At 38.8% G+C, this 21,587-nt stretch overlaps 2 protein-coding genes and 1 long non-coding RNA gene across 8 annotated transcripts; 1 reads left to right on the forward strand and 2 right to left on the reverse strand.

Annotated features, from left to right (window-relative positions):
* Window positions 1–528: 528 nt before the first annotated feature.
* plaa (phospholipase A2-activating protein) lies at window positions 529–7,615 on the reverse strand. Its single transcript, XM_044340831.1, has 14 exons — window positions 7,354–7,615; window positions 6,735–6,928; window positions 6,494–6,594; window positions 6,178–6,298; window positions 5,748–5,915; window positions 5,402–5,537; window positions 4,980–5,149; window positions 4,708–4,859; window positions 4,407–4,626; window positions 4,222–4,287; window positions 4,054–4,125; window positions 3,660–3,764; window positions 1,384–1,554; window positions 529–1,223 (listed from the first exon to the last, which is right to left on the reverse strand). Exons 1-14 carry the CDS (start codon window positions 7,500–7,502, stop codon window positions 655–657), a joined length of 2,394 nt encoding a protein of 797 aa, XP_044196766.1. The 5' UTR covers window positions 7,503–7,615; the 3' UTR covers window positions 529–654.
* Window positions 6,882–18,378, forward strand: zdhhc21 (zinc finger DHHC-type palmitoyltransferase 21). Of its 6 annotated transcripts, XM_044340833.1 has the most exons (9): window positions 6,882–6,962; window positions 12,165–12,331; window positions 12,478–12,576; window positions 12,841–12,952; window positions 13,371–13,509; window positions 13,828–13,944; window positions 14,721–14,764; window positions 15,058–15,227; window positions 15,408–18,378. In XM_044340833.1, the coding sequence occupies exons 1-8, from the start codon at window positions 6,901–6,903 to the stop codon at window positions 15,188–15,190; spliced, it is 873 nt and encodes a 290-aa protein (XP_044196768.1). In that variant the 5' UTR covers window positions 6,882–6,900; the 3' UTR covers window positions 15,191–15,227; window positions 15,408–18,378. The 6 variants fall into 6 exon arrangements, with proteins under 6 accessions (XP_044196768.1, XP_044196767.1, XP_044196772.1 ...); XM_044340832.1 differs by having other exon boundaries at window positions 15,058–18,378; XM_044340837.1 differs by having other exon boundaries at window positions 6,895–6,962; window positions 12,155–12,331; window positions 15,058–18,378.
* Window positions 13,346–14,712, reverse strand: LOC122973383. Its single transcript, XR_006400007.1, has 2 exons — window positions 14,487–14,712; window positions 13,346–13,516 (listed from the first exon to the last, which is right to left on the reverse strand). It is a non-coding gene; the product is annotated as an uncharacterized LOC122973383 (long non-coding RNA).
* Window positions 18,379–21,587: the final 3,209 nt, after the last annotated feature.

The raw sequence follows: 21,587 nt of genomic DNA on the forward strand, positions 1-21,587 counted from the left end.
TTGGATGTTAGTCAAGTACAGGCAAACTCATGTATTAATATGTAATGTACTGATGTATCAGCTTCTCCAGTATCCCACAAAGATAGTTGATAGATAATAAACCACTGGAAGACCAGCTTTACAAAGAAAAATACTGTATTGTGTGTGGAGCTCTTTATCCATTTACAGGTTACACATGGATGAATTCAGCCACAGCTACTGAGCTGGAGAAAGTTCAGCAATCACATTCACAAGTCCCACACCTGAGTGGTTCCCTCCAGTTGGATTTTTACATTTCACTAGTAGTCACTGTAATAATTTACTTCACTGAAGTACGCTTTCTCTGAGTTCAAGTGTAACATGGCAGTAGGATATAATATAAAACATGTTAAAAGGCTAAACATAGATTTCACTTCAGACAGTGTAATGCTTCATGCACATTTCCAAGCCATTTTTACATGCATTCACCCAACATTTACCCAACAAATTTGTCAAGGGGCTTTGCAAAGGGGTAGAATAAAAACAAAAAAAACCCGCAGGCTATGCATATTCAGAGATTTCATTTGTCCTTTTTTATTGTGGAACATACAATTATTTTTTGGTCTCCACCACAACTGATTAAGCAGAACAGGGTAATAGTAAGAAAGAAGTGCTCCTTTTTTCTAATCATTCACATCATTGTAGTTCTTTTAAAACCAGCTGGCAACACTCCCCCACCTTTGATGGATCAGATACTGATGAGTATTTAGAAATCTGAGAGTTGACCCCCAGGGAGCGGGCCAGGTCCTGGGCTGTCTGGTCTGAGGCCACAGTTGTTCCCAAGGCCACCAGCAGCCTAAACACAGCTTCCTTGTCTTGTACCGTCTCCAGAGCTCTACTGGCCACAGACAGGCACTGGGCCTTGCCCTCGAGATCAGACTGGCTGTGCAGGCAGCTGGCGTAGTTAAGCACCAGGGTGGCCAGGGCAATGTGGATGTTCTTATTGCAGACGGTGGCCAGGTCAGCAGCACGTGAAAGTACCGTTTCACGCTGTGACATGAGGAGTGCTCGGCCATGCCTACCACTAAAGCAGTTACACAGAGTCCGAAGTGCCAGCATTTGATTGGCAGGACGGCCCTCAGGCCTCATCATGCTCAGCAGGTGGTTGCACAGCTGGACTCCCTCTGCCTCTCCACAGAGGGTCTCGTTAACCTGAGGGTGGCGCACTGCCAGTCTCATAATGTCCAGGACTGGAAACACAATGTCTAGGAAAGAAGGTGGAGTTTTGTAAGTGACCAGTAACATGCTGGTGAACCTTAAAACATTTTTATCTTTCTGTTTTTGAGAACTACTTAGAAGAAATGAACAAAAATGAAACATGACAAAAAATATTTCATAAATTGAGTTGGAATGTTGTTGTTGTACCTTCAGGCCAGTGAGAGGCCTTCCAGAGCAGGTTGATCTCTTGGATGGTCGGGGGAGGCTCAGAGGAGTTGGGCCCACACACAGTCACCAGCAGCCTCTGGAGGCTTTCCAGAATTTCTTCAGAGAGCTTGTGCTCCTGAGGGGCACCTCCATTCAGCTCCTTCAGCTTGGCTGGTGAGAAAAGAACAAATCGAGAGACAGACAGTGAGGAAATTTTGACAAATTGCGAAAGAAGATTTTGAAACAATGACTTTTTAACAACATAATATACAGTATTTACTTTTACAACAAAATGTATACAGTTTAAAAGTATACTATGCAAGATTTTCCTAAAAAAAACAATGTATAGACTCATACAAAAATAATCCCTTTCAATTATCACTTATGACCCACTAGAAGTGTGTGGCAGTGTATGTCTCTACAGAGACTCTGCCCTCTGCCTGTATTTTCTTATTATTTTGCTGTGTTTGGAAAGTTTCTGGACGTCAGCCTTTGGGCAGTGGGTGTGTAGCACCCAGCCAATAACAGCGCAGGGTGTGAGGTCGGGACTCGTAGCATAGCGACCAGATTACCTCACTGTCTCGGTCTCACTCCTCTGCTCTCTGTCTGTGTGTCTGTTTGACTGAGGGCAGAGCTGAGCTACACACACACAAACACACACATATACATGCAGGGCTGCAGTGGACGGGATGAAGCATGCGTTTCGGCTGCAATCACACAAAATCCGGCAATGCGGCACCTTCCTACGGGGCTGTGTGGAGATGTGAGCGTGTTTATTTGTGCTTTAGAACGTAACCACTGTGAAACAATCAGAAAATAATGTTCTCAGTTATCTGATTCACTGCTTTGTTGTCGCTAGCGCCGCTCCCTCTCTTCAGTCACTATCTAGCTCACTCGACCACTGTTGCGCTCTCTCTCTCTCTCTCTCTCTCTCTCTACTGACAAATCCTGCATAGTATGCCTGAAAGTTTTAAGGCTCTCAAAACCAATTATTACTGTGCCACTATTACATTGTTTTACACTACACATTATTACTACATGATGTGCAACAAGTTATAAATTATAACAATACTAATAGTAATGTGTTAATAGAAACGTCATATCAAAATATTACATCATTAGATTAAAACATGTTACACGACTGAATGGTTTCTTCACATTGTACATAACAGCGTTGCTATTACCTTGCAAGGTAGCTGGATTCACGAGATCACAAGATCACACGAGAATCCATCTTGTCAGGCTTCAAGTTACCACTGGTGGTTCAGACCAATCAGCGTTCTATGAGGAACTACTGGCAGCTACGGGTGTGGTTTAGGTGTGACAACAGCAAGAAGTGACTGTTCATTCGAAAACAACAATGGCAGCTCCTAAAGAGGTTAGCTTAGATGCTGCTGTAGCATCAGTTATATCAGAACTGGAGAGTGTGTTATACACATAGCTACACCGACTTGCGACTTCTTGTTATGTTTCCTCTTTGGCGCTGTCCTACTACGTCATATGGTTCGCTGATTTGATTGGTTGAAATTAGCTGTGATAGACGGTGATAGACAGATGGTTGATCCAACCACCTGCCTAGTATTTTTTGAAAGTGCCTGCCCTTTTCCAAACAGTTTAAAAGGATGATGGTTCTGTGTAACAAACCATCTGAAGCATCAGTTTAGTGTTGCCACATTTAATATCAGAACTTAAATTGGAAATGTTGCCATGTTTTATGCGGATGTCCAATCAGTGTTGATGGTAAATGTAGTCAATTGAAGCAATAAATTCCTCAGTGCGTGCTATATTGACTGAAAAGCTGAGTTTTCCTGCTTGCAGAGCCATGCTGGCAGTGCCTACATATACAAGGATGCATGGCGCACGAGCTTCTGATGCCCAACCTCTAAACCCACTCTGGTTTGAATGAATATGGCTGAATATCAGCAAAAACACTAAGTCAGCAAAAACACCGTAAAATGTATCCTCGTCCATAACATCCTCTGCACTCTTATTTTGGAATGCCATTTTCGCTGCAACAACATGCAGGCGTTTTTCACACTATATCCCTAATTTGGATAGCAAGAGATAAGGTTAAAGATCAGTGAAATGGTCCTTTAACAAGCCATTTAGCTTAATTATTAAACGTCTTTAACTTACAATAACATGTCTAGGGGAGGTATGTATGCTTCATTTCCAGATCTATCTACATGTCTGACTGAGGTAAATCTACACAGACATTATCAATTGCTACAAAGACTGTAGTGGCACATCATCAAACCCATACTTAAAATGCTCACCAAGGATCTGCGAGGTATTGGCTTGATCAAAGGTCACACCATCACTCTTGGGGAAGTAGATGTTGGTTGTCTGTCTGAGGGCTGCAGAGGAGTAGGCACCTCCACCTGCCGAGTAGGGAGGAGTATGATCCAATGAGCGCTCAACAGTTAAAGAGTTAAAAGCAAAACACAATTGCCTTGTACTGTTTTCATACAGGAGAAATACATAGAACATTGGTCTACCACTGAACATTCAAGCTCCACTTAACCTATTCATATAGGACTGCTTAGTGTGAGTGAATCCCTGGTCCTGGACCTCATTATCTCAGTTGTTCAGGTGTGTTGGTTTTGCTTTGTCTTTCGTTTACATAGGAGTCATCCAAAATTCAGTGGTTCCTTTATATAAGAGGCTCACCTGTGAAGGGATCTGCCACACCTACAGGAGCACTTGGGTTTGGACCTGACCCTGGGATGTAACGACCAGAGCCTGTAGAAAGAGAGAGAGAAAAAAAAAAACAGCTGTGAAAAATGCAATCGCGTGCTCAGATTGAAAAAAATCTTTCGGTAAATAAACACACTGTACCTGTGAAGGGATCAGCTCCAACACCTGACCTACCATCAGAGGCCCCGGGGATGTACCGGGCTCCTCCTGTCAGATAAAGAGACAAAAGCACAGAGTTAAGATCTTACACACAATAACCACAAGATATTGATAACTGCCACTGCAAAGAGGACCAACAAGCTCGAGTATGTATGTTTCGGCCTCACCAGTGAATGGGTCACCACCACTAGGCTGGGCTGGTCCAACTACATGTCCTTTGGTGTTCTCTATGATAAAATTGGCAACCTGGTCGAGGAACATGGGGCTGAGGTCATTTTTCTGCAAAAAGTTGTGTGCTGTCAGCCAGGGGTCCTCTGACACATTGTAAGGCAGCTTCATGGATGGCCCTCCCTCGTTCACGTCGATGGTGAAGACGTAGTCGTACTCCTGAAGGGAGATCAGGAGTCACAAATAGCTGCTCTCATGCATACAGTGTTCAGTTCGTCATCACTAAGCTTGTGGCCTTACCTTTCCTTCGTACATCACACTCTTAGAGGTCTGTTGGTTTGAGCCTCCAACCACATCTCCGATTTTCATCCAGCGGCCGTCACTGACACTCCACTGGTATGCCTCCACCTTCTGTCCATCTTTGATCAGCCGTGTCTGTCCGTCACGATTCCCTGGAGGAAATAAGCCAACAAAACCATCTTGATCCAGAAAGAAAATGGTATTTTCTCCTTATCAGAACATAATAGAAATACATACATATATTATAAGATGAATAAGAAACGATTTAATACCAGGCTCATTGAGGTGTTCCCTTCCAGGAAGGTCCTCCATTTTGATGTCTCCAAGGTCGCCTGTCTTGGGGTCGATGGTGGCTTTGGAGAGCTCATTCTCAAAGGCCTGTATGTCCTCTGCACTGGCCATGCGGTCCTCAGCTTCCGTAAACACACGGATAATGCCATCACTGTAGCCAGAAGCGCAGCATCAGAGTTAGCCACAAAACTACTGATTATTCTCTGTTCATCTTAGAATCTCCATCACGTTGTGTGAATGCAACATTAAAAACGAGTGAGTGAGGTGAAAGAATGATGTTGGAAACGAAAGCAATGAACAAGGTGTTTAAATATTCATGGTGTTACAAATGGAGTGAGAGGATGATGATGATGATGATGAAATGATTATGGATAGACTGCAGATTAGCATGCAGTTCCGTTACCTGGCTCCTACAGCTATATCACCATTAGGTAGAATACAGCAACACCAGACAGACTGGGCAGGCAAGCGGATGGTCTGAGAGCACTCTCCCTTCCTCCATATCCTCAAAGTCCTGTCCTCTCCTGTGCTTACAAAATCTGATGGCAAAAGCAGAAAAGTGATGGAAAAGTGGTCAGCTAAATGCCATCTGCAGCAGGACAAATGAGTGCCAGTTCTATAAGTAAATAAATGTAATTTAAGGAGCATTTTGAAGCACCATTGTGACACATTGTCTTTCTGTCAGTTTGAAATTTGCAGATGTGACAAACGGCATTACATTTTCTGAACATATGTTTTCATGAACACACCTTGGCAATTGGGGAAGACGTCTATGTTGTAGATGTAGTTGGTGTGGCTGTAATACACCTGTACACATTCTCCTGTCACCAGCCACCTTCTGATACTAGTGTCATTGCTGCAAGAGAAGAACTCAGCACTGCTGATCACTGCTAGTCCCCTTACACAGTCCTCGTGGCCTTCAATGCAAGAGAAAAAAAAGGTTGTGTTGTTTTCATAGCTTTAACATATAAAGCCTCTGGACATCACACAGGTGTATAGATTTTTTAAGTCGATTATCCAAATAAATTTCCACATATTTCATTTATTCACGCTGTCAACACCTGTCTGCATGTTTGTAACTTTTTTTAGTGCAAACAAGTCTAATTAAAAAGCGAAGACATATTTTTTTGTTGTTTTTTTTTTTTCCCCCACTTATGTCAACCAACCGCAAACACTCACCTTCAAACGTCTTCTCACATCGTCCAGCTTTCCAAAGTTTTATGGTCTTATCTGCTGATCCAGACAGCATAAGGCCTTGTTCAGGTAAGATGGCCACTGCCCACACTGCTGCAGAGTGGCCCTGCAACAATATTAACAAGCACAAATTCTGCTAAGTCACACTGCCCAATCATGTTTTCACTTGCAGTGGCTACCTACATGAAACAATATCAGATAATATTATATATGTTATAAGTCAAGTAAGTAAAATCAGTCTACTACTATCAATTTCTGTTTTGGAAACCTTGTAAAGGACGAGATCAGAGCTTCAGCATACCTGCAATGTCATCATGCACTTCTCATTGAGCCAGACTTTGGCTGTAGTGTCCCAGGAGCCACTCAAAAGTGTCCCAAACTTCCCAGAAGACAGACTGCAAACTGTGGAGATAAAACATTTTTAAGCTGGGCCAGTAAAACTTTTAGAATACTTGACATTAATGTCACACATAACAGTACTTCAGATAAGATGACCATTGGTGTGTACACATCCTCAGAATGTATTGCAGAGCACAACTCACCTGTATTTTTGTGACCTTTGAGAGTGAACAGGGGTTGTGGGTGGTCCATAGTGAAAACACAAATATTATTATCATGTCCACCTGTGGCAATAAGTCCTCGAGGATATGTTTCACTTGGCGCAATTACGCATACACAGGATACAAAGTTAGAGTGGCCAGACATACAATGCATCTCTGTGAAGCCTTTGTCAGGGCTGTCAAGAGGGGGCAGAGAAAAGAAAAGATATCGTAAGTCAAGTTGCTTATGTAGGAGCAAGTAGTTGACAATTATGTGCCTGCTAACAATATAAAAAGGTTCGATAAGTCAGCAGACAGATGATCTGTAAACACTTTAAATCTGGTGAACTTTGGTAAGTACTGGAACACCCGCGCTGTGTATGTGTAGAGTTGTAGTTGAATGAATGACAAAGCTAATTTGAGTAGCAACTTGCTCACTAGCCAGCTACCAACGCTAATTCGCATTTATAACTGATAAATAAGTTCAGTGGGGGTAGTTATCGGGCTTGTTACTTTTTTATAGTCTGGACGACATGTTTAAAAGCATAGCTACTTAAAAATGAAACAATTCGTGGCCAACCATCGCAATTAGTTAAGTCAGTAGCAGGCTAATGCTAGCTACCTTGAGTTTGGTACCCAGACCCTTCCGGTTCGGTCTCTGGACACAGACACGAAAGCTCCGTCTGGAAAAACAGCAGCTGCAAGTCCTCTAACGTCCATTTCATGGCCGGGAATGGAGCACCTGAGTTTGTATGAGTTGGATGATGCCATTTCGCCTCCACAACACGATGAAAATAATACAGCAGTGTTCAGCTAAGTGGCGTTGCTGTCAACAAACACCGCTAATGCTAACGGAAGTTGAATTACGTCATTTGTGCCGAATGCCGTAACAAATTGAAAGAAGTACAAAATTGTGCATATTCATATCCTACCAAAAACAAGTCTCAAATGTGATTTTTTTTTTCAATGAAGAAGACACAACTACTACTACTATCTATTTTATGAATGCCAGTAGACATCAGGATTCAACAGCCAAGGATGTAACTGTACTATGAAAACAAAAAAACAGAAAGTTCAACCGACTGTTTTGTTTTTTATTCATTTTACTGGAAAGATTTCACATCCATCAATCCAAATTATCGAGGTTTGGCCTCTCGTTTGAACGTTTCATGATTGAATTTGGAAAGTATTTTGAGTCTACAACTTATAAACATGGGCACATCCATCCATCCATCAATCAATCAATCAATCATGCACGCAAGAAAATAAAAACGATAAGATAGATTCAAAAGCTATAATAACAGTAATAGTAGTAAAATAGAATGAAATAAAACTAGATGAATAGATTAAAAAGACTAAACAAAACAAAGACAAATAAAATCGATAACAGTTAGTGTGCTTTTTTTGAAGAAATCTGATTTTATTGCCTACCTTTTCTGTTTAGTTATTTTTCTATCTATCTATTTATTATTATTACTTTTACCCTTTTTCCTGTTATCATGTTGAATGTATCAACAAACTGAACGTGAAGTCATGTCCTTTATGTTATCTTTATTTCATTATGATGCCTAATAGTTTTCTGTTATTGTTCTGTTTCTGTTATTGTTTCTGTTATGTAATGTAAGTGACGCTTTCTTTAAATAAAGCGATGGGGGGAAAATACACTGAAAATCGTTTAATTAAGTGGTTCTCAAAGGGGGGTCTGGGGACCCCCAGGGATCCTTAAGAGGGGGTCCAAGGGGTCCCCAGCAAAATGGGGGATAGATTAATTTCACTAATATTTTATTCAGTAGAAGTTAACCCAATTAGAGAATGTGTAAGAATGACTAATGATGGAATTCCAGACTTAATCATATCTGACAACAAATATCTTCACTGGTACAAAATCTTATCAGTTACAGGTTCAATGACCTATTACGTATCAATTTGGGCGTCCTTGATATGAAAAGGTTTGAGAGTAACTGGTTTAAAATCAATGATGGTGACGTGAATGTTCACGCCATTATCAGTAAGAATGTCTACTGATAAATATTTATTTTTAAAAAGCACACGAGGAATAAAACTGCCTGCCTCCATTTGTGTTAACCATGTTTGACCAGAAGGCGGCAGCAGACTGCTTTTCCTGTGGTGCACTGCGTCCACCGCCTACCTGCCCCACACAGCTTTATGAAGTTACCCCTAACAACCACGAGTCAACAGGAAACAGAGAATGTTGTAGTTAAAATAAAAAACTGAAGTAGCACATAACTCCACAAAGGTTTTTTTTTTTTTTTTTTTTGACAACTAGAACAATAAATTGTAGCAAAACATCAGGCTTATATATGAGCCTCATGTGAAAACATTGGACAGTCGGTTGCCTGCATCATAAAATGGAATAATAGGGATCTTAAGGCAGTGATAGGCAAATATTGATTGATTGTATTGATTTATTAGGACAGTGCACAGTTTTTAACATAAATGATGCACTGCACCGGAGTTTGTTCAAAGCTAATTTACATCCAATCAAAACATACAACAGCACAACAACAAACAATACAAAGCAAAAAAACACACAGAACACACCATACAAAATACAAAATACAAAGTTACACACAACAGCACATCACATACACCCACCATGTCAATTAGAAATTAATAATGTAAACTTAAAAGCAAGACTACCTGTGCTAATGAGAAGACCATAGATTAAGTTTAGACTCAGTGGTCACAGAGCTGATTGGTCTTTAGTAGATTTTTTAATTTGGCCTTGAATGTGATGATTGAACTGCAAGTCTTCATATCATTAGGTAGGGCATTCCAATGAGTTGTGGTTTTCAAAGAGAATAGTGACCTCTGGGCCAAATCTGGCCCTGTAGAAAAAATATTGGGCCCCCTGATGAAAGTTTTGACTTTAGTTTTAATTTGCAACTTTTTACACAATTTTCACAAATATGCTGTAGATAACACAATAAATGCAAGACTCTTGTAAATCCCAATTATTGCAGTATAACCTTGTTACATCTATACATGTTTCTTTTACACCATAAAACTATGGTTGCTATTTGAACGGTGTATGGTGCTGAAATGAAACCTACCAGAAATTAAAGTTTAATGTGTGAATTCTAATAGTTTTAATTCCACAACTTCAGCCAATGCAACCATAACATATTTGTTCTTCACAAACACAAATAGTATGTTGATGCCATTTATTCCCCCTCAGATATAATAATATCTTTATTTATATAGCACCTTTAAAATCACAGTTTATAAAGTGCTTCGACAGACAAAACAAAGGCAGTACAATGCAAAGCAAAGACACGACACAGAAAGCAATAACAGGTCTGACCTTAAGAAGACGGCAGCAGAAGACGAAAGAAAAACAATAGAGAGATGATAAAAAGATTAAAAGACAATAGAAAGATGATCGAAAGACAACATTACATAAATGCAAGTCTGTAGAAATGGGTTTTAAGAAGTGATTTAAAAGAAGTTACTGATTCTGCAAGCCTCATCTCCTCAGGCAGGTTGTTCCAAAGTTGAGGGGTTCTGATGGCAAAAGCACGGTCACTTTTAGATTTAAGCCTTGACTTTGGAACAGCCAGAAGGGCCTCACCTGAGGATCTAAGGCTGCGGGCTGGCTCATACAGGGTCAACATATCTGTTATGTAGCTTGGAGCAAGACCCAGATGTGCTTTTAAAGTGATCAGTAAAATCTTAAAATCAATTCTAAAACGCACAGGGAGCCAATGGAGAGAAGCCAGGATGGGGGTGATGTGATGTTAAAATGTCTGTTCAAAATCAGTAAGAAGCCTTAACAGTGTTATAAATCTATTTCATTCATTCATTGATAACATAGTTTTAAATTAAAACTAAAAAGAAACTAAAATAATAACGAAATGTGCTAGATGCGGCCCTTTCAGAGTGCTGGGTATTGTAAATCAATATGTGTTGAATATTTTCCCACCGATACGTATTTCTCACATTCTTGATTTTTAATAAAATCAACCGGAAATTGTCCATATTTGAATGTAGTCAATGATTGCGCTTAGACTGTCACGACCCGCCCTACTCTGCCTCTGATTGGCTTATCCTGATATTCTTTCCCTAAATCTAACCAATCTCACTCCTCATGCTTAAACCTAACCAATCCAACCAACGAAGGTAACGAGAACTAGCCAATCAGAGGAAGAGGAGGGTGGGTCGTTACTTCGCCATCCTAGGAAAAAAAATTGGCGTCCTGTGCGGAGGCTCGGATGAGGAAGTAGCTACACTGACACTTGCGCTGAATAGGACAGCATCAAAAAAAGTATGTATGTTTTCAGTTTAGGTAATGAAATCATGATTGATGCTGAATTGTGTTAGTTGGATATGAACGCGAGTGATTAGCCCGCTAATGTGAGCTAACACAGTCAGGCTACAGTGCCAAGCCCATCACGGCTGTCAGTGTGTTATCAGTGGTATGAAGGATGGGGAAGGCGAGGCTTTGCTGTAACAAGGTTTTCAGTACATGCTAGCAGGGTTATGAAAGGCTGTTTATGCTGTCTTCGACTGTGTGTTTGTGTTATTGGAGCAGATAATGCTAATGCGAAGAATCTGCTGAAAGGCAATTAAGGTTGAGGATGCTCACAAACACCTGCTCCAGTACAGCAGGCCTGTGTTCATTTCATAACCAATTCATTGTTAGATCCTCAATCATGCTAATTAGCCTTAGATCAGTCTTAATAAAGATCTATTTTTACTGTCATGTAGCAGTTAGTAAAGGGATATGTCATTATTTTGTAATTGATAATTTATTGGAAAAAACAATTTAATACCTGGAAACTAATGGTTACTCAGATGATGATGGTGTCATAGGCTGACACACAGGTAGGACAACAAGCACTATTAAACCTGTATGTCAAGTTTATGTTGACATACATGTTTTAAGATGTATATAAAATACTCTACTTTGAATGATAATTTATGTCTGATTTATTTTTTTTCCACAAGAAAGTTCAATTATCTTGTTAAAATCCATAAATTGGCATCTACTCCTTCTACCTCATTAAAAAACCCACATCACACTTGTGTAAGTTGAATATTGAACCAGGATTGGCTTCCAAACTATTTGTGATGTCACAAATCCTGCTCCTAGGTACACTCTTTAAAATGAGATTTTCATTGAGCACAGAGGAAATATCTTCTTTCAGCCAATGAATGTGAAAACAGCCTTCTAGTGTCAAACCGCACATACACGATTCTGCACAATGAAGTTCACACACTGAACTGTAGGAACAAGAAGCAAAACATTTTTGAGTGGAGGGGGGCTGTAAGCATGTGTGAGAGAGCAGGGGATTTGAGCAAATGTTCACTTTGCCAGCAGCTCCTGTCTGTTTTCTGGATATCTATTTCATCAAAACTTACATGGAGATTTCTATCTGTTTTGTGTGGTTAACACACTGTAGTTCTCCGCAGAGTCCCAGCAGCCATGAAGCTTCGACTGCACTTTGTGGTAGACCCCATGGGCTGGCTGTGCATCAGCGTGGTATTTGGAATCTGGCTCTACAACACTTTCTTTATTCCAAAACTGGTTCTGCTACCACACTACAATGAAGGACACATCCCATGGGCCATAGTTGTTTGTGAGTATCCCTTGTTTCCAATATAGGAATGTCTTTGTTGAGACATCAGAGATCAAAAATCAAATTTCTCAAATGTTTGATAGGGATCACTAAAAAAAAGTCACTGACATTTCCGACTAGTAGAATTGAATGTTGTGTTTCTTCAGGTTATTACATAGCATCAGCACTCTGCATAGCAGCCCTGTTCAGAGCTTCCACAGCAGATCCTGGTCGTCTCCCTGTGGACCCCCACATACCTCACTCTGGTATGGAAACAGAAAAGCCCGCCTCACTATATTCACTTCTCAACTCCTCTCCTCTACCCCCTCTAAAGTTTGTAGTAAAAGTTCCAAAAATTACATTATTGGAGCACATTTACTACAGTGAGGAATATCACTGTGGTTATTATTTCTCATTCTTTCAATAGAGCAAAGGTTTGAATGTGATATTACTGTGCAAACATGTCAGCTCTAACCAGTACTACCGGTAAAATCAGTGTAAATCTACTGATTATTATCTCTATGTTGCAGAGCGAGAGCACTGGGAGTTGTGCAACAAGTGCAACTTAATGAGACCTAAAAGGTCCCACCACTGCAGTCGTTGTGGCCATTGTGTACGCAGGATGGACCACCACTGTCCTTGGTAAGTATACACACACTCACATGTCAGAAACCTACCCAACCCAAAATCTGAGTTCACAGCCAATGTGATGCTTGTATTCATTGGCAGTGGTTCAGTTTTCATAGCTTATCATGTAATATTACTACAAAGTCAAGACATTTTCCACACATAGTTTTGCCTGTATGTCAGACAAATGTTGACCTGCATTCATATTAATTATGCATGTATGTATTTATCTATGATGGCATAAATCCTGTATAAATATCTTATATAAATCATAAAAAATATATAAGGATTTTCAGACTTCTGCTGAGAATATACCACATATATAATTCTGTTTGCACAAAAGACACAGCTTCAGTCCAGATAGTATTAGTCCAACACTGATATAAAAAAACTATACAAGATGATTAACTAGATCCTGTTTATTTCCTTCCAGGATCAATAACTGTGTGGGAGAAGACAACCACTGGCTCTTCCTGCAGCTCTGCTTCTATGCTCAGGTCCTCAGTTTGTTCACCCTGGTGCTGGACTTCTGCCAGTACTATTACTTCCAGCCACTGACAGGACTAGATCAGGTACACACTGCAGGAAAATGATAGTTGAAATAATGTTTTAGAACTTACACACCGTATTTCAGACATGTACGTATGCGCAGCTGTTTCCTGAAAATGTTGACACTCATCAACTATACAGTAGATCAGAATAGGCATTTCTTTTTCTCATTTTTAAGCTAAATGCTTTGTGACACCTTGAAACAGTCAACTACAACACTTGTAACTATAAAAGTCAATAATTTACCATGAAGAGGTCATTCCATACAGCTTTAAGATTTTAAGATTAAAGGATGATAGGGATACACTAATGGTTTGCCGTTTTCTTTTTTCCGCTGCCAGGAGAAGTTTACAACACGCCATGAACTGGCTTTACTGCGTGTGTCAGCACTCATGGGTATGGTCATGTTTGGCGGCATGACTAGCTTGTTTTATACTCAGATGACGGGCATCCTCTCTGTGAGTACTGACTAATGACTAGAAGACTTATTATCTTGTTTCAAATGACATTCACGGCCACAGTTACGGTCATGTAATTATGTCGATTCTTAATAGAGTACAGCAGATATTTCCAAGCTAATGTAACAGTTAAGATTTCATCAGTAAGATCTATAAAAAACAGGGGATCTTCTGTAGCAAACAAGGTAGCAGCATACTAATGTTCAGACAGACCAACATGACATAATACACAAAAATAAAACCATCAATGCCAGTAATGCAGTGATCAATATAAAAGAAACAAGAGAGAGAGTCGAAGGTCAGACTGTGTGTGTGTGTGAGAGAATGTGTGTACGCAAGTGTTTGTACCTGCTTTCAGTGGCAAAATCTACTTGTAAGATATCAAGAATTGCCTTCTTAACATCCTTGATGACATAACAAAGAAAAAACTCTTGACATGAAATATTTTATTTACAAATGATTTTTATTAAAAATCAAAGTAATTTACAAGCTGCCATCAAACTCTTTGGCAGAGCGTTAATGTCAAACAAGTCTATACTTACTTTAGCCCCCATGCTGAGGCGAGCTGATATTCAGAAAATAGGTGTGTAAAGACGGAGCTGTCATCAGGAGCAAAAGATTACTTGAGAAAAGAGAAACAGATAAATGATGCTCACACCATGTTTTTGGCTGATCATGTGACTCTTCTAGCAAGGTCCTGAATAATCCTGTTGGAGAATATTTTGTGAAATAACCCCACTAATTCTGCATTGTCCTTTGCCTTTTCCCACTAACAGGATACTACCACCATTGAGAAAATGGCTCAGTTCTCAAATGAAATGTGAGTCTGCTTAACTCCTAGACTGCATGTGTGAAAGGGGTTTAAGTCTGTGCTAATGTCAGAAATAGTTTGCAGTTGTATTAAAGGAACAGTTCAACATTTTTGGGAAATACACTTATTCGCATTCTGGCAAGGTGTTAGATGAGAAGATTGATACCACTGTCTCTGATCTTCTCAGCTAACAGTTGGCAAGAAAACAAATAAGGGTATTTCCTAAAATGTTGAACTATTCCTTTAACATGCTCTCATAATATATGTTTAAATGAGTGTGGGACTGACTTTTTTCTCTCTAGCTATGGGGCAAAGAGATCCTGGCAGTGGGCGCTAGCTGAAGTTTGTGGCACTCGCTGGAAAGTCCTGTGGTTGATCCCGCTCCGAAGCAGGCAGGCGCTTCAAGCCAGCCACCACTTTCGCACCCACGTGTAGGCTGGTAGCGCTACAGTACCTCCTACCTGCACAGATGGTAGGTGCTGCCATGTTCAGCCAGATGAAACACTGTATACACACTTAAAGAATCCATCTGCTCGCCTTCACTGTCCTCTTTTGTGCTATGGGAGCTGGGCAGCAGTCTTGGTTTGTCAGTGGACACTTGAAGGTTTTTTGTTTTTTTTTTATTATAATTTTTATTGCCTTTCTCTACAAGGCCCAGACTGGCAGTGAACAGGGTCAAGAAACGCCTAGGTGACTGATTGGAAGATGTTGCTTTTTTACTCACTGTGACTGCTACTCTCAGCATTTGGAAACCACTTTGATGGCTATTTGCATCAGAACGATGGAAGTCTTTACCTGAAAGCAGCTGGCAAAAGGGACCCTCTCAGGTTACTTTAATAAAGAGCCTTTACTACTGACCTTTAATCAACTAAAGACAAAACTAGGCTAAATCCAGTGTGTCTATTAGAAAGGCAATGTTTTGTATAAAGTTTGTGCCTTGTTTCTTTTAACTATGTCCTTCTTATTTGTCAAGCATGAGCAGTGCTTTTGCTTAATGTTTTCTGGTTGGTGATCTTCCAGTGAAATAAGACTAGTTCGGAAATTTCCTATGAAAAGCAAAGGGATAAGGCATCAACTGCTTTCCTTTAAATGGTAATCACATGATGATTCATGAATGTTTTCTTGCATTACTCTGTGAAAGTTTTATCTGTAAAGTGATGTTTTATCAAGCATGGCCACAGAACAAAGTTGATAACTTGAATACTGACATGTGTGACAGAGGACCAGCCAGGTATGGAGATTTGTAATAGGAAGCAGACAGTTAACACTACACCGTGCCATGATAAAAAAAAAAAAGTAGTTAAAAATTAGAAACAAGCTTATACAATCAACCGTAGACTGTAAATGTAGTAGTTAAATTTGCTGTATAATCAAGTTGTTTCTCTGAGTATAACGAACATTGCACAGCCAATTAATGTCATAACCTCATGCATCTACATGTCTGTCTTCAGAGATGTAGTGAAATCCTTATTGAAGGGATTGAAGTCGCAAATACTGTTCTCAAAGCGCAATGTAAATGAATAGTTTGACATTTTGGGAAAAATGCTTATTAGTTTTCTTGTCAAAGATGTGAAAATCGATACCACCCTGTCCTTAAAATACAAGGCTACAGTCAGCAGCTGTTAGCTTAGTTTAGCATAAAGACTGGAAACAGCTAGCCTGGCTCTGTGCATAGCTAACAAAACCCACCTACTGGAACCTGTAAAGCTCACTAATTAACATGTTTACATCTTGTTTTTTTAATTTGTACAAAAACAGGAATGTAAAAACGACAAGTTGTGGTCACATTATGTGCAGGGCAGACTACACCAGAGGTCACTGCTCCCGGCCAAGAAATAGTTACAGCACATAACCTCCAATAAAACTGCAACTTGTCTTTCTTTACACATTGTTTTTTTTATATGGATTTAACAGCTAACATTCTAGTTAGTGAGCTTCACTAACTGGCAGAGATTCGCCCTTTTTCCAGTCTTAACTCTAAGCTAACCTAAATGCTAAGCTAAGCTAACTCAGCATCTAACTCTCACGAAAGCAAATAAGTATATGTCCCAAAATGTTGAGCCATTGGTTTAAGTAAGTCTGTTAAGCTTAAGCTTATTTAAGTTGGATCAACCATAGCACTTACAATGTGTTGGTGCAAATGACTTTTGAACAATTGTCTTCTATTTTACACTCCTGTCAATATCATTTGTGATTTATACTTATCATTTTAGTGCTGTAGCAGTCTTAGTCAGGTCTTAAATATGTCTGAACAAGTGGCTTTATAAATATGATCAGTAATACAAACGCTACCAGGTTAGTCTACTTGTGGTGAGCTAGTTCACACTGGACACAACACTGAATATTTATTTATGGTGGTTTTGTTGTAACTTTATAGTACTATTTAGAGATTTTATTGAATTCTTTAACAGGACCTCGAGGGAGAGGGTGATTCAGTAAATATCATTACTAGCATAGCGTGGTTATCATTGTCTTTAATACTTGGCAATCTCTTAGCTAATGTGTACGTAAACAATGCTTGCCATGTGGGGGAAATATAACAGTATCCAAGTAGTTTTAAGTGCCTGTTCAGGTTTTACTTTTGCTGCCAATTCTCACACATCATCATCATCAGATTAGTCTCCATACAAGCCAAAGACCTGGGGAAATGTTGCAATAGTCAGCGAGCACTTAATAAATGCATGTTTCACCAAATTTCTGGAGGTAGCGGTTTAATATTATGCACTGATTTTCACGTTAACACACAGTCTGTTTTGCTGCATTAGTGATACTCTTGAAAGAACGTCTTCACTTGAAGTTTGTTGTTTTATTTGGTGTGTATCCTTTATTTTATTCATATTTTATATCAGATTGTGTTTGTTGATAACTTTGCTAAGTGTTTTTTATAACTCTGATTCAGGTTCTTGGATGTTTATGTGAATTTGTTTTTTTGTTTGTTGGTGGGTTATGTGAATGTGTGTGATTGACACTAAAAGAAAGGGAGGGTACTGATAAATCACCAGGTTTGTCTTTTAATTTCTGAAAGCAATAAGCATTGTGTATCAGTAAAGCCATCCTTGTTACAGCAGCAAGCAGTGGAAATATATTTAGAGGTATATAAACTGAGTGGATGGGCTTCAGTCATTACACACTAACAAGTGATTCCTGGACTTGAACATTATGTCAATACTTCTGTAACCTCAGCCAAAACTGACACTACTGTTAGCTGCTGTGTGTGTTCGATCAGCAACATGTCAGCCTTAACACCTCATGTCATAATAACAGAGTTAGGTCTTGCGTGTGTTTCAGAGAGGCTGTGCTCACTCACTACCCCTTACAGACATTACCTGGCGTCCCACAGGGCTCCCAGTTTGGACTTCTGCTGTTTTGTTTTCTTTGTTCATTTCTTCTGTTTTGGAATGTGTTTTCAAGCTTTATTTTTTGGAATTCTTGATATACATGGAAACCTCAAACACTGGAACAGTTTTTTGAATTAAGTTAATACACAATGAATATGTTATTAATTTCTTTATGTCTAGCCTATGGTAAATTGTCTATTAATCATACTAGAATGCTGTAATAATTGTGGTTATTGAAATGATCATACAGGTATTCATATTCTAATAAATTAGATTCTGAGCTGATTCTTTTCTTCTTTTTCAACGTGTTGTTTAGCGAACTCCATTTTGAAAGCAACTGAAATTTATACAGATTATAATGAACACAGATTGCATATTTGTTAAGTGTATATCTTTAGGAAGGACTCTATATTGTATACACTATGTAGGCTAATTATTAGATTAATATAAGATTAGATCAATCTTCGCTTTAGACAAAAGAAAATTCTTTTTTAAAATGAAAGACTAAGAGTGTATAGCAACATCAAAGTCAGGTTTCCTTGATGCCTCATTTTGTTTGTTTCTCTCAGTATAATTACTATGTGTCAAAACAAGCAGCAGCTCAATTGTCTCATACCAAATGGCCGTTGTCCTGAAAAGTTCTTAAATCTCAGTGAGGCGTGTGTAATGTGTGCATAGCCGTGAACATAATCTATGTGTGTTGTCTGAAATGGTTGTATGTTTTTAACATGCTCTGAACACACACACACACACACACACAAACATACTGTATTGCCCTCAACAACCCCAAATGACTTGGGCTTATCCAACCAAAAACCAGAAGAGTTCAGTATCCCTGACTAATGTAGGCTCAGCTTAGGATGGGGGTCAAAATGTTTTTTTTGTAGTGTCACGATTTTCTTACACAGGCAAACTAAACTCAAAAATGTTCCTATGTTAATCCAAATAGGTTGCCTTACTTTCCTGCAATTATAATTAGTTTGACATTCTTTAATTGGGATACTCTACCAAAAGTGTCCCTAAAGGACACACGTGAATCCCCAATTTGATTATCATTCAAATACAAAGTCTCCATTAAATATGATCAAACATAGCAGTATGATTGTGGCTGGGGTCAGATCTTGATGTTGGTGCTTTACAAAATCTTTCAAGATAGTAAACGTGGATTAGTGTAGATAAATTTAAAAAAACATAGACAGTACAGTCCTGAAATAAAACCTCAGTTGTTCTTTTTGACACATGGCTTTTCATCTGTGTGCAAATTATTATTTAAATGAACCTTTCTGATATCAGTCACTAATGATTCAAAAACATCTAGCCAGTTCCTCTGAAGAACAGAAACACCAGTTTTATTGAACTTGTACTTGATGTGAAATTTAATTTGTCAATTTAGGCTTTGGGATGATAAAGTTGAATCCAGTCTAGATAATAGAGGCAGCCTGGGTTAAATGTGCTCCTAATCTCTTATAGTGGTTGCTCAACTGGACTAATTAAATAAATGACCACCCGCTAGTTTTATAGTCTATGACATCTGGCTGAACAAAAGAAATAATTAGCCACATGCTTGATAAACATAAACTATGCTTGGAACAGTTATCTCTCAGATACAAGGCTGTCTACCTGTCTAGGATTGGAGTTAGTGGCTTGGCGTGTTCTCCTGCCATTTTGCCAAGCCTAGACAAGGATTAAGTCTCGGAACATAGAATTTATTATCTGATCATTAATTATTGGTTGCATGTTCATTTTATGTCCATATGGGACATATATCCTATATGACATGATGATTAGGATTCTCTCCAACATCAGTTGTGCCTTGCTTAGACAACTTTTTCAAGGAGGTATTGCTTTAGTAAAGATCCCACATATTTGACTTGCAACCATTTATAGTTTTCTGTATCCTTTAAAAGACACTAACAAACCAGTCAGCTGTTTAAATCTTTAAAATTAGTTTTTTCACTGACTCTCTGATTCCATTTTGACTTAATAAGAATTATTTTTGTATTATATTTCACTAATACTAAAGGTATAATTACATTTGTTAGACCTCTGCGAGTCATGTGTGTGGGTTGTCAGTGGCAGGTGTCTGCTATTCGTTCCTCCATTTTTTAGCTCCGCAGCTGAACTTTCTGAACATAGAGGTATTGATTGGCCTATTGATTTTCAAATAAGCTCTCATTGTAGAGAGTAGAAATCCAATTAAAAGTTGAACTTGAAACAGTTAATCCAATCAAGACAATGAAATGTATCGATTTCACCCTCAAAATCAATAAGGTGCACACGGCTCTCGTGTGTGAGCTCGGCCCTGCGAACGTTTTCCTTTCTCCAAAAGCATGAGGCACACATTGGGTATCAGCTGAATAATATGTCAGGAATGTTTTTTATCTGCTAAACTATTTTATTTGATTTAAGTGATCAAATTCTTCAAACTGTGTTAAACTCTGTTTTCTGTTGACATTTGCTTTTATACTGATCTTATTATGTATAAAAGTGGTAACCCTTTCCTTTGCCACAAACAAACAAATATGTGTTTTCATATCTGAAGGAGGCAAAATATGGAAATGACCAACATTGTTCTTATACCAAATAAGTAAATATTTCATGTTTTACAAGTTATATGAACACATATTGCTTTTGTCATTCACAGACAAAGAAATGTACAATATTTTATTGATGTTTGGGATCAATAGGGAGGGCCCCATAGAGGTCTAACTCCTTGTCAGACCTCTTATAAACAAATATATAAAACTCATAACACTCAAATAACAGAAATTCAGATTACACTAGTGTGGGACTGTCAACGCCACCCACACACACCACATATGAACATACATTGCATTAAACCATGTTTTACAGAACAGTTTTAATACATAATTTTGTGTAGCGGACTTCTGATACACGTCATCAGTTCAAAATCATGTTCATACAATTAGAAAAAGCCATGTATTATCAAGTTAATAAAACAATATTAAATATGTTGTGAACTGTTAAAGAGGGCCCACAAAGCCATTATAAATAAGCCACTTATGCATAATAAACATAATACATTTGCTTTTCAGATGTTGAAAATAATGATATACACTTACTCCATATGTAGTCTTTCATCCCTCAGAGTAACATTTGTTTGCCTTTTCTCTGCCATGAGCTGACATTCGCCTCCTATGATGACTGCTGAGTGTCTTATTGTTCTTTGTGTTTAAGAACCAGTTAATTGGCCTACTCCTAATTAGGCTCCTAATTAGTGCTTTATTAAAGTCAGGTGTGCTGGAAAGGTCAACCCTGAACAGGTATTGAATGCAGCTATAGTGCAATCAGCTGTAGGACAAACAAACATATAGTTTGTTGGCTATACTGCAGGTGCTTGATTATTATTTTCACATTTTATGATGAATCACTATTCATAATGAATTTTGAACTGTCTTCTGTGAGATTGAATCCTACATGAGCAAAATAAACTACAATATAATCAAGTAAAATTCTTGTCTTTATTTCCAAAC

This window comes from Thunnus albacares, chromosome 22 (genome assembly GCF_914725855.1).
Source record: "Thunnus albacares chromosome 22, fThuAlb1.1, whole genome shotgun sequence".
Classification (NCBI taxonomy): Eukaryota; Metazoa; Chordata; class Actinopteri; order Scombriformes; family Scombridae; genus Thunnus; species Thunnus albacares.

Bases quoted from the DNA above. Each gene is read 5' to 3' on its own strand.
- plaa (XM_044340831.1), bottom strand. From the start codon at position 7,502: ATGGCATCATCCAACTCATACAAACTCAGGTGCTCCATTCCCGGCCAT. The intron at 6,299-6,493 runs GTATGCTGAAGC...ATATTGTTGCAG, and splicing joins AGTGCATGATGACATTGCAG to GGCCACTCTGCAGCAGTGTG. The intron at 5,538-5,747 runs GTGTGTTCATGA...TTTTGCCATCAG, and splicing joins CGTCTTCCCCAATTGCCAAG to ATTTTGTAAGCACAGGAGAG.
- zdhhc21 (XM_044340832.1), top strand. From the start codon at position 6,901: ATGCATCTCTGTGAAGCCTTTGTCAGGGCTGTCAAGAGGGGGCAGAGA. The intron at 6,963-12,164 runs GTAAGTCAAGTT...AGTTCTCCGCAG, and splicing joins CAGAGAAAAGAAAAGATATC to AGTCCCAGCAGCCATGAAGC. The intron at 14,765-15,057 runs GTGAGTCTGCTT...TTTTCTCTCTAG, and splicing joins GCTCAGTTCTCAAATGAAAT to CTATGGGGCAAAGAGATCCT.